The sequence below is a fragment of the Puntigrus tetrazona genome, chromosome 2, assembly GCF_018831695.1.
Source record: "Puntigrus tetrazona isolate hp1 chromosome 2, ASM1883169v1, whole genome shotgun sequence".
NCBI classification, from domain to species: Eukaryota; Metazoa; Chordata; class Actinopteri; order Cypriniformes; family Cyprinidae; genus Puntigrus; species Puntigrus tetrazona.
Window position 1 is genome coordinate 14407083 of NC_056700.1, and position 13234 is coordinate 14420316.

Sequence of the window (13234 nt, forward strand, 5' to 3'; positions counted from 1 at the left end):
TCTGAATACCCATTTCAGACTGCACTAAAATTTCTACATTTTTTTTTTTTTCATTCATAATTTGAGGGACTCTTTAAAATGAAGACCTTTATGAACGTTTTCATAGGGCATTTTAATATATGAATGTCATCTACTGATGATCTACTTCATTTAGCACAAAGCAGTGCAACTAATCTCACATTAATATTCAATTAACCGTGATCCACAGACATACCTTACGGTCCTCATGTACCATAGCAAAGCTCTGTCATTTTATGAACTTATGATGCCTAAATTTAACATTTAAGTACATCAGATTTTAGGCACTTTTCTCTACAGCTGGCATTTCTTAACTTTTTTTTAAAAGCCATACCATTTAATAAAATGTATTTGAAGATTCCCCTTAGATTCTGAGTTAAAATGTTGATAATTTAATCACATTAATCGCATTACATTGACTTTGTTTCTATAATAGGCTACCGGCACCAACTAAAGTTTTCCTTTTTTTAAATGTTAAACCCTCTAGTTTTTATTTCAGTTAAAGTGTACAGAGAAGCTGTGTTTATCTGACAATAGGTTTATAAATATTTCGGTCAGACTTTTAAGGTCCCCATCTTAATTTGTTGTTTATTCATAGTAAGTACTTCATAAGTACTAATAAGCAGCCAACATGTTAATAACAGGTGTAGTACCAATATTTCGCATGTTTGGTATTGTTACGCATCTGGTACAACTCTGAACTTACAAAGTGCCTTGCAAAAGGCCCTTCGTTATTTTATTTTATCCCCCCTACCTTTTTTTTTATCAATCTACACTCCATACACCATAATGGCAATGCCAAAAAAAAACCAAAACTTGATTTACATTTGATTAAAAAAAAAAAAGAATACATAAGTACTCGTAATCTTATCTGGGACAGCTAAAAATTTAGCTTAGGACCATTCATGTTGCTTGTAGGAGTTTTTACACTTTGAGTGAAGTTGGCCTGTGGTGAATTCAGTTGAACGGGTGTGGTTTGGAAAGGCACAAACATCTTAATAAAAGATCTAACAGCTAATAATGCATATCGGAGCAAAAAGAAACTGCCTGTAAAGCTCAGAAACAGGTTTGCATCATGCCACACATCTGGGGAAGAGTTCTGCTTCTTTGAAGGTTCAAAGAAACATTTAGTCTCTGTTACCCTTTGAAACATCCAGGACTCTTCCTAGGGTTGAGCATTTGATGGAGAAATGACTTTATCTAGAATATCTGCACACATATTATGGTATTTGTATGCTTTAGCAGAGTAAAAAAAATTACATACAGCATCTTTAATGAAAACCCAATCAAGAATTCAGAACCTCAGACTGGGCAGGTTCACCTCATTGACCCTAAGCTCACTGCAAGAGTGGTTTATAGACAACTCTAAATGTCCTTGAGTGACTCGGCCACAGCCAGGGATTGAACCCAGTCAAATATTTCTTGAGATACCTGAAAATGTGCATCTACCCCCATCTAACCTGACAGAGCTTGAGAGGTGAAGAGATGAGAAGTGGCAGATGAGCGAAACTTGTCGCGTCAAGCTGTGCTGTGAAAGTACTTCAGATCAATTTTAGTTGAGGGAAGCAATACTTATTCAATGTACATTATACTTAAAAATTTTGTTACGTTTTCAGTTAAATTTACAAAGTAGCGACAATTATGTTTTTGCTTTGTCATTATGGTGCATGGAGTCTAGATTGATGTGGGGAAAAAAGTAATTTAAAGCAGTTTAAGGCAACAACATAACAAAAATTGAAAGAAGTGCAAGGCACTGTATTTTCAACATTTTTGGAAATTATGCAAATGTGAAAATAAAGTGATGCATGGCATGTCCACAAATGTATTACAGGTGACCTTTAGAGACGAGGTTCAAATGAGGCAGCTTTTACTATGAACTGAAAGTTGAAAACATGACCTGCTTGAGTGTAAATGAACACAGTGCCACAGTGTCTTTTGAGATTTCAGTTTTATTTTAATGAATTATGCAACCCAGTTTATTTAATTTTTTTTATGTTTTATGGCCTAATTATTTTTTAGTTTTCATTAACACATACCCCCTGCAGTTTCACTTGGGAACCCCTGCTCTGCAGTTACTTAGTACTCCATATCTCCATAACCATCCCTTAATGCCATCCATATCTTGTTTTTCGCAAGCTAGCTGTGAACATATTAACTCAATTTATATACAAATTGGCAGTCGAGCTGTTATTAATCCTCATATTTTATGCTGTTTTATCTCTTTTGCTGGATCCCCAATGAATCATCCCTCTGTGATTCTCTCCTTCCATCTCGCCGCTGGTTTACAATAGATGGCCGCTTATCTGCTTTGTTTCCATGCAAATATCGGCTGATGTGCTGAAGTCAAACCCAGTAGCTGTTTGACAAGCCGCCAGAAACGACAATTAATGAATGACAGGTGTATGCTAATGTGGTCAATTTGCCCATAAACAAAAGGAGGCCTTAACTCACATAGTTGTCTTTGAACCCGGGTGACTTCAGAGCCTGTCATATGAACTTCTCGACACTTTATTCGTCGTACGTTTAAGTTTTTCGACAAATGAAGTAATTGCTTTCTTAGTTACTGTTTATTCTGACATGAATGATGCGAGATGCGGTGCATCTATTGTGCATCGTTTCTGAATTGCTTGCTCCCTAATAAGCTTATCTGAAGCACCTGAGGCCTGAAGTAAAGCACAACGCTTAAAAAAGGTCACAGTTAAGAAGAAACTGTTACAAGGTTTGACGTGAAGACAGGAAACTCTGACGGCTTTGGCTCGACATCAAGATGGTGGACACTTTGAGAGGATTTAAATGACAGATAGCATTTCCCAACAGTTGAGAAACCACAGGTGCCATTCTGAGTTAGCTCTCTCTGGTGAAATGGCATTTTCAGTAATCAAAGGGGAAAGAATCGAAACTTGTGAAGATCATTCAGGAAGGCAGGGTGAATTGAATATAGTTAGAATGGAGAAACAGCTGTGGTGGAAATGCTGTGGAAAAAAACTTGCACGTCTTTTGTAATCACCTCTTTCGGCGCGCATGACATTTTATTTGATTTTTTTCCTTCACTGAGCTTAAAGTGGCGGCTCAAAAACGTGCTATTTTACTTCCACAAAGGCTCAAGGAGTATCCGGAAATACAAAGAGGTGCATATCATACAGATATAATCGTTCTGTGGTGTTTTCTTTTTTTTCAGGGAGTACCTGGGGAAGCAGTTGCAGTCCACCGAGCAGTCGACTCCAGCGGTGGCTGCCCGAAGCTGAACTGCTCTTGTGTTTGTGCGTGAGCCTGTGTGTCTGATCCCGTGATCTTGGTGTGAATGTAAATCTGTGCTATATAGAGAACGAACATGATAAAAAAAAAAAGCCGAGTTGATGTATTGAACCCTAAGTTTATGATTTACTTCCATGTTGTGCTGTTTGTCGTTGTGTAAAGTTGCGCGTCCTGATAATAAAATCACTTTAAGTGGTCAGAACAGTTCACGGAGTAATATTAAATGTTATTTATGTCTTCAATGTAAAACAATGAGTATGCATTCCAATAAACAGTCTACCACAGTAAAGGTTTCTGCTGAAGAGGGTTTCCATTCATATGTAATATGTTTTATATAAATGTAATAGTTTTCATTTAAAATTGAGACATCTGTTTATTTATCTGTCTGTCTGTCGATATAAAGATCGAACCAATATGTGAGGTTGTTTCTGATAGATAAATTGACAAGTAGTCGTATCTTATCTCAAATATATTTTTCTCAGAATAGATAGAAAAATCATCTCAAGCTGTTTGCACTTCATCCCAGGAGCTTATGGAAACACAGATTGATTTTCTGTGATGCTGTAGTCTTTCTCAAATATCAGATTCATATGATAATCCTCCAATATCAGAAGTTCCTAGACCATATAATTCCTTTCAGTGTAATAAGCAATACAACCACCTTTATTTATTTATTTATATGTGTGAGTGTGAGTGTGTGTGTGTGTGTATTTTTCTGTGTTTGACAAAATCTTTCTTGTGAAAGTGCACCAAAACTGACTAAACGGTTATTGCAAGCTTTTTTTTTTTTTAGATCATAAACTTTGCTCTAAAGCAAACGTTATTAACCTTTAAGAACGCTTTGCTCCTTTGAAAAGATTAATGTCTTAATAAACAAGAAACTAAAGTCTCTTATAACAACACTGTGAGCCTCAGTTGGTTAAATATGGTTTCATCATTTCATGTTAAAGGATGTATCATTTTTCATATTTCTCATCTTCTTTTTAGTAATGTATTCCAGACCTTTTATGACTGCTAATGCTGATCCTCCTTTTTTGCGTGTAATGCCCACAATCAAGATATTTTTTTCCACCCATTCCCCTGCCCTGCTTCTTGCATGTTAAATGCAAAAATGTGTTTGCATGAATGTCCCAGAACATCCCACAGAAATGTGTCAGCTTCTCGAATGTTCCCAATCAGATTCATGTATTTCATTTCATGTCACAGCGGGCCTTTTTGCACCTTTTATGATAAGGTGTCACACCTGTGTCATTCGTAAACACAAACCCATTTGCCAATTTGTAGCATTCCTTGTGCATCCCATTTTTTTAAATAACCTCCCAGAACCTTTTCCATACACGACTGGGCAGAGCATCAGACGAGAGCAGATGCAGCCACTGGGTAATTTGTGTTCAGTCGCCCTCTCTTCTCTCTCTCTCTCTCTCTTTTTCTAAATGGAAAACAAGCTGTAGCTGTAGCACTATCGGTTAGCAAATAGCCCGGCACTCGGTGTGCTTTGTGGATGTCCGGATAGAGATAACCTTCAAAGCCTATTACCACCATACTATCTGACAGAGCCACAGCATATGTGGTTATCAACTCGCTCGGGTGTGTAAAGGGTCATTCGAATTCTAATAGGGTCATCTTAGGCTTCATGAAACAAGGTTGTTAGTGGCATTATCAGATGTCTGATTCAACCTTATTGGGAAACTTCTTGTTTTTTTTTCTTTAACACCTTCGTGCTGTTGAGACGCTGCTTTTGTGTCAAGACTAAATTGACTCGCGTCTAAGATCCAGCGCTGTATGGCGTGCCAGTGCTTGTGTGATGCTTCCCAGACTGAGTGGCTGCTTTGAGTAATGTGCGACGCAGACGTCCTTTTTCCATAATCAATGATGAGTTTGTGTAAGGGCTCTCGGAGGCATGTCGCTTTTGAGAACTCTTCACCGATGGCTTTTGTGAAGTCTTTTTCACTCTGTAGCATTCTTGAGGGCTGTTTTTATAAATGGCTTCTTTTAGAGACATTAAATGCACCGAGCCAGGAAAAAACGTCTAATTGACCTTCGTAGGCAGTTTGATCGATAGTCTGACCAATCGCAATGTTTCGTCCATCAAACGAATCAAAAGGGAGAGTAAATGAACTTCGGTGGAATTCATCTTAAAAAACGTCTTCAAAAGAGGCTCAGATGTGGTTTACTTGTTTCAACTAGGGCTGTCAGTTTGGGGTAATTCCGTTGCTAATTAGTTACGGAAAATAACGCAATTAAAATATTTGAAGTATGGCCCCGCCCCCAGACCTGTAAGGTATCTTACATTTCGAACAGTTGACTGTTGACAAATACTCAGGGCAACAATTCTGTAGTTATGCCCTAAACTTTCAGATTTTGTTGCAAAAAAATGTATGTATGAATTTTAGTTATTTTAAATGTAATATTGTTTTGCTCTGTTTGCCAGTAAAGATATTACCCTTAAAGCCACAGCAGTGGATACTCTCCAAAATGGTGCTACGGTTACGATACAGTGCTGAATTGTTACATAAAGTTGTTATTTTTCTTTTCTTTTCATACTAAAAGTATTATTGTGACTTCATATTGTTACTTTTGAACTGCTGATGGCAGATGGGGCTATTCTGACGATCTTTCACACTTTTCTGGTCCTTGACATTTGTTATTTACTTGCCAGTCAATAGGAGGGTCACAAGCCAATTTTCATCAATAACACTATGAATTGTTTTCCGAACAAAGACGAACAAAGCTTTTAGATGTTTGGAACGACATGGGGGTAAATGATTAATGACAACATTTTCATTTTGGGGACCCTTTAACTTTTATGTGTAATAAATTTTATGTTGAACCAAATAAAATATTTCTTTCTGATGCTCCTATTCGTAATGTATACTTGATACTTTCTCATTTGTCACAATAATAGCGTTAAATAACCTTTTGTGGGTATTTTCATAGCCACGTTTAATTAGATTAATTATCCCATAAAAATCACATTTTAAACATTTTACAGTCCTGTTTCAACAACAGCCTCCAGTGTTTGCAGCTCTGTCTTACCGAGCCTCTCACAGAGGTTGTCAGTTGAAGATGTGGCTTTGTAATACAGGTGGAATATTATTGACTAGCCATATTGACCGAATTTGTCTGCTGTTGTTGACATGGGTCAGAGATTGACTGTTCCCATGGTTACAATTAAAACAGGAGCAACTCAGACAGCATTTAAGAGCGCTTTCCCCTGTCAGATGGACTACGACAGAAAGATTTATTGTGGTATTTGTTGTTGTCCAAGTTTGCAGATCTGCCTTTGTGTGTGATGAGAAGCTGAATCTCATCCAATCACTGTAACGGAACTGTTTGAATTCATAAAGTGCTATTAACATTTTGATGGATGATCTAAATTCGCACAGATGGGCTGCACTGTCTTTGGATATTGGATCACATTTAGAGCGCTTTGTTACAATCAGTCTGCGATTGAGCCCGTTTGACATTTTGTAGCCGTGACCTCTCCTTCTCCAATGAATCTTTCACTAACAACAGGAGTTCCTATTCAGCGCCTGATTGCTGAGATCAAGACCATTTCATGGCACATCGGTAAGCCTGCCTTTAACCCTGCAGCATCAGTCAATAAGCTCATTTATTGAATCGTGCCGTTATGGAAATCAGACTTGCAGGACAGATGTTTCTCGTTTTAGTTATTAAATATAGCACAAATGTTGTATAATTAGTCATATTTGGATACCTCAAAAATATCTAGGATCGAGAAGATAATCATGGGAATCGGTAAAAAAAGTTAGCTGAAAGTTATTGATAAAAGATATTGATATTTCTTTAGAAGCCACAGAGGAGGATGATTTATATATTGCATACAAATCATGTCTAGACATTCATTGATGGTTAGTTTTCAATGGACTGGTCTATCTATGGTATGCTATGATGATGGTTGATGAGATGTTGACTTTTCTTTTTTTATTTTTGTTTGGTTTTGCACTTGTATTTTCTTTTCTTTTATTTGTTTAGTTTTATTCGGTTTCATAATGTTTTATTTCTTTGAATTAATTATTTGAAATAGTTTTATTTTTTTCTTTTGTGTCATTTTTTCCCATGTTTTTTGCATATTTTATTTTATTTTTGTCTTTTGTTTGTGTCCTTTGTTTTTTTTTTTACATTTCTTTTTATATTTGCTTTTTTAATTCATTCACTAATCTTTTTTATTCTTATTATTTTGCTTTAAAGTAATTACAAAGAATCATCAATACAATGATATGCTTAAATGAATATTAATATCTAAAGCCAGCAGTCTTAGAACTGACTTTTACTTGCTTTTAGGCAGGTTGCGATTTATTACTGGTTGACGTCGTAAAACTCAGAACCACGGAGAATAGAGCTTGACCATAAATTTGTCCTCCAATATTGCACCATCAGCGCTAATGGCTGTTTAAGAGTGCTCGATCTTCAGGCTTCTGCTAGCATCATACTGACTTTGTAAAGCTTTAGGCACCCTCAGCTGAGCCATCTGTGGTTAGCCTTTATTTGGAGAGCCTTTTTGCGATGTTCAGAGGGGCTGGAATGGAAAAAATATCTGTAGTTTGTATTAGTTTTTTATCCTTCTGGGCATAATAAATACGTTAAATAACGTGGTCCCTGTGTTTTGGGATCACAACAATAAATTAGAAAGTGAACAGCGGAAATGAAGCAGAAATCATTCAAGAGCCGTTTTCATCCCTAGTATGTAAAAAACAATTATTCTTGGGGGTATTTGTGGATATATATGAATGCAGAAATGAATTTTGGGTTATTTTTGAACCTGCTGCTTGGTTTATGACTACCTGACAGATCTATATGGACTTTCAGTAAATGTATGGTTTTTCTCAGAAGAGCCTTTAGACGTGTTGATAACCTGTCTGTTATTCTGAGCACCGTGATTGTCTCATGATGTTATTATTTTGCTCTGATACAATAGCATTCAGAATGGTTAAGGACTCTGTCTCTTGATTTCCTTGCAGGCAGCATTCTTGAGTCGTCAATGTAACACTTCATTTGTATTTGTGAGGGCACAAATAATCCATTTCATGGCTGGGAGGTCTGACGTTTGGCTTAAAATCTTGCACGTGAATATATATACTCAGAACTCTTGCACCTTGGTATATATATATATATATATATATATATTTTTTTTTAATGGTTTCCATGGAAACTGCTTCTAAACAAACCAATGCCTTCACACAGCACACTTCTTTCATTCTTCAAGGGCACTGAAAAATAGAAAGAACAATGCTACCATCTCTCTCTTTCTTCCTCTCTCAAGCACACACTCTCTCTTCTTCAAATGCAAAAGACAAAAATGCATATCTATAGACTGTCCGCTCTCTGCTTTTTCTTTCTGGTCTATTTTAGCAGGTTATTTTTCACTCCATTTAAAAGTACAGTGTGTAATATTTAGGAGAACCTATTGACAGAAATGTAATATATTAGATCTATGTTTTCAGAGGTGTACAAAGACTTTACACAATGAGCCGTTATGTTTTGATTAATAACTTAGAATGAGCTATTTATATCTACGTACACCGCGGGTCCCCTTACGTGGAAGGCGGCGTCATGTTAGTACAGTAAACATCAAAAGACAAACAGAGCGTGTTCTGTTACTATGTTGTTCACGTGAATAAAACACTGACACAATGATGAACAAGTAACAACAATATTTGCAATAACATATCTATTTATTAAATAATTAAGTCAATATAATTGACCTTTGTATAGAAACCTCATTGCTGTCTCATACTATGATATCTTAATGTCAGGTGATGCCAAAGATTTGGGGATATTACGCAGGTTTTGTTACTATGTAGGCTTTTGTAGTAACCTTATCAAAGAACCTAATATGAAAATAGATATTCCCAAATATTTAATAATTTTTTATTTTTTTACATTTTGTTTTTAATTACCCACCTCAACCCACCAAGAAAATAAAGTGATTTTTTTTTTTTTTTATCGACCCCAACTCGCCGGTCACTTCAGCAGATATATTAAATAATTTAGACAGATTGTACAGTTTATTCTTCAACAGTGGGTTCAACTGCTGAGCTTGAGTTTAAAAGACCATAAGAGATTCATGTGACTCTGATGGAGTTTTTTTCTTGCCCTAGACTTTATTTACCTTTATTTAGAATTCCACAGAGTTACATTTTCCCTTTTGTTTCTCTCTAACAAATATTAGCTTTCTTCTCCATCAGTGCTTGAATTAATCCCTGGCAAATATTCCAATGTTTTGGGTTGTGCTAGTCTTGATTGTACACATTTAAAATTCAGTGTTAATTTGATGCTTTTTCTTTAAAATAACAATTTTTCTTCTTAGGTTTTATTTATCAGTTATGTTTACTAGTGTTGTATGTAACATGTAATGTTGCTAAATTAATGTTTATTGCATATTTCAGTTTAATGATTCTCACCATGATGGTATTTAGTGCTTGTGTGAATGGCACTGAGCACCTACTATATATATACAGTATATATATATATATACTGTGTGTGTATATATATATATATATATATTATATTTAAAGTGATCCACAGATGTTAAGACATTTATAGTTTAATATAACTTGAATTAATTTCTGAAATATATTTCTTACTGAAATATGTAATAGAAACCTAAACCTTGCTAAAAACCCGTTTCTTTGTCCTTTCCATTTTAGCTCTGAAGGCTTTGTCTATTTTAGTAGACCACAGCTACCGAAACAGCTTAAAAACGGCTGAGACAAGAAATGCAATGCCATCCCGTTGGGATGTAAACATACCTACGCTTATTATTACGCCGTAGCCACAGGAGGAGTTTCTTATCGCTGATTTTCCTCGATATCCAGGGCATTTAAACTTCTTGTGGGGGAAAAAAATCATAGTACAGCATTTGGTAAGCCATTTTAAGCCTATGCTTATAACCATTGCGTCCTGTAAGCTCTTCCTATCAACCACAACCCAAACATCCCCCCGGACTTGTAGAGGGAAATGCTGTCCAGAGGGCTCAAAAACAGTAGCGGTGCCCCTAATTATAAGGATAGTAATTATTTCATTATGTATAAATCCTCATGCATGCTGCACATTGGCGCATCTTGTAAAAAATTATGTCAATCTTGCCGTAGGTCACCTACTGTATCTATGGGTTGTTATATATAAGCCGTCAGGGACTGACCATGAACACTTAAGAGATGACTATTTGCTGAACTGAGACAGTACCTTTGTTACCATACTTCAAAAACACTTACCAATGCATTCTCACCTGTGAAAGATTTAAGCTCTAATTTCTTAAAGAGTTTGAATGATGAATGTTTTTTTACATCAAGAGGCATTGATTTTTGAAACTGACTGTTCCAAGTTGGTGATGTGTCTGGAGCGGTCGAACAGGGATCTACATATAAGCAACTATAAATCTTGTGTAATGCCATATTTTGCTCTCTTTCTCACACGCCATATGACTTTAGAAGATGTGGAATGTGGAGTTATTGATTGCTTTCATGTTGCCTTCACAGCTCAAGGTCACTATGAGCTATTGTCGAAAAAATCTCTTTGTGTGTATTCAAACATTCATTGATGGTTAGCATGCCACAATGCTGATAATCTGTTTTGTCTTTTATTTCATTTTATGTTATTATTTTTTGCCTGTGTTTTTTGTTTATTTTATTTACTCCCGAAAACAGCCGTCAGTGAATGGTGTGATTAAACGAATCTTGACTAAAGCTATCAATCTATTAAAACCGACTTTCACTCATTTTGTGCAGAAAATAATAACAGCAGAATTGTCATGGTTAACTAACCTTTCATTTTATTGTCTTATTCGTGCATATTTTATATTTTATAACTGTATAACAAGACGTTAGTAAATTGTGTAGGCAGAAAGCAGAAAATAGTGGGCAGAATATATCCAATCAACTTTATACTCAGCTGTGTTATATGTACTGCATATGTCTGTGTGTCGACTGAAAGAAAATCTTGAATGAGAGAAATACAAAGACTAAATAAAAAACTGATTAAAACCATTTTCCCTCCACACAGCTGTGTCCTTGAGTGGGATTTTTGTGATGTCTGATGGAGCTGTAATTATCTACCCCTATAAGCTCTTTTTCCTGAGGTTATGAAGCACTGGGGGAAAAACATACCACACAAACAACACCTACCTATGTCTCTTAGCAACATGTGAAGTACTCCTACTTTTGCCTAGAAAGAACGAAACGAACAAGAATCTGTGTTCACAGAATGTCATGCTGATGAACTGATGTTTATTGTGTCCATTACTGGCATGACAAGACTGTGTTTAGATGAGTAAAATCAATATTGAAGAGTAAATAGTAACATTAAAGGAGGCCATTAGAGCTCTTGCTGTGCTCGACCCTGAGTCATGTATTTTGGTTTTTTTTCAAAGTTGTAGGGAGGGAAAAACTAGCACATGTGCTTTTTATGAAGGAGCGCATTCGGGTTTTGCTGAAACCTACTTTTTTTCATTCCGTGGCAAATAATAAATAGCAACAGAATAATGAAGCGATATTGCTTAATAAGCTTGCATTAGTCTTCTGCTTCTCAATCTTATTTGAAGCGCATTTTATATATGGAAGATTCAAAAGTAGGCTACAGCTGTACTTAACATAAGCAAAGCACCATATAAGGGTTTTTTTTTGTTTGCCCTTTCAAAAACGAATAATACAGAACATGAGATTATATACTACTGTTCTAAAGTGACGTTGTCCACTAGCAACCAGGCAGGCAGCATCTTCTCTTTGAATGTGAGGAGGAGTGAAGACACATGAGAGGAGGTGGTGCCTCAGGTCTTAATGCACACACCCGATATGATTTTTTTGGCCTGTCTGTTTACATTCACTTTAAAAAAGGCTATTATCAGATATCTAGGCCTATATTTACATTAACTCCCACCCAAAATGATTGTCAGTGATGGCTTTACTATGGCACATGATAGACCCTTGGGTTCTGAATGGCTGTGCTATTAAAACGTTTTATATTGTTTATTTTATTGTTTTATATTATTGTATCCCAGCATGGACAACAGCTGGATGTTTTGCAGCAAAAAAAACCCAGAAGATTTTAATTTCTCTAATTTTTGTCACATTTGCTTCATTTTTTTTTAAATTCTTAAATACATCTACAACTTGCTGTAAAAGTCTTTAGAAAAGTAGCACTGCGAGATCATATGAGTTTTGAAGGATTAACGTGAGAGAGGGAACACACAAGTGAGTACCCTTTGTCACAGATCTGGTCAACAAATTTCCGCTCACTGACCACCAGATGTCATAAAAGCCTGCAGATGAATCCGAGTGTTTCTTCTGTTCTTGTTGCTAACCGCCAGAGTTACATCACATCACTGCTGATCTTCCAGAGTCATGTCGAGTCACGTCACATCTGACTGGGCAGAGTCTCTTGGGGCTATGTCACAAATCTGGTCCATGAACTTCCGTTGACTCACCAGCAGACGTCACTCCTTCACCACATTGACTCCTGCACCCCAACACTGTTGTATTTCACTCCTGTCTTCAATTCCCATCATCCATAGCACTGATGACACACACACCTGATTGCACTGATCATACGCTCAGCTGCATTCAATCATTCTCACGCCATATATAGCAGTTCCACACTATTGTTTAATTTATATCACTGTGATAGCTGATAACTAGAACAGGCTCTGTAAAGTAGCTTTTGCCTTATCTGGTTATAGCTCTAAAGGCCTAGCCTGTTTCCCTGTGTTTAGGTTCTTGCCTGTGTATATTGGATACATATTTCATCTTGCACCTTGCCTGGATTATTTTCTGTTTGTGTATTATCTCTCTTTGCCTCACCCCCTGGATTACGTTCACCAATCAAAGACCCATGCTGGCCCTATGTTTCCTCTTGTGTCTTGCCCGTGCCATACCTTCTACCCTACCTGTGATTTGATCATGTCTTGTAATAAAAGCCTGCAGATGGATGCTTCCCCTTCCAT

At 36.5% G+C, this 13234-nt stretch overlaps 1 protein-coding gene across 3 annotated transcripts in view; it reads left to right on the top strand.

Annotated features, from left to right (window-relative positions):
- atp6v1h (ATPase H+ transporting V1 subunit H) overlaps positions 1-3562 on the top strand; it is a 30574-nt gene extending 27012 nt beyond the window's left edge. For all 3 annotated transcript variants that reach the window (XM_043221254.1, XM_043221246.1, XM_043221250.1), the window contains one exon: positions 3197-3562. In XM_043221254.1, the coding sequence (XP_043077189.1) occupies positions 3197-3263 (67 nt within the window). In that variant the 3' untranslated portion in view covers positions 3264-3562. The remainder of the gene's footprint in view (positions 1-3196) is intronic.
- The last annotated feature ends 9672 nt before the right edge of the window (positions 3563-13234 follow it).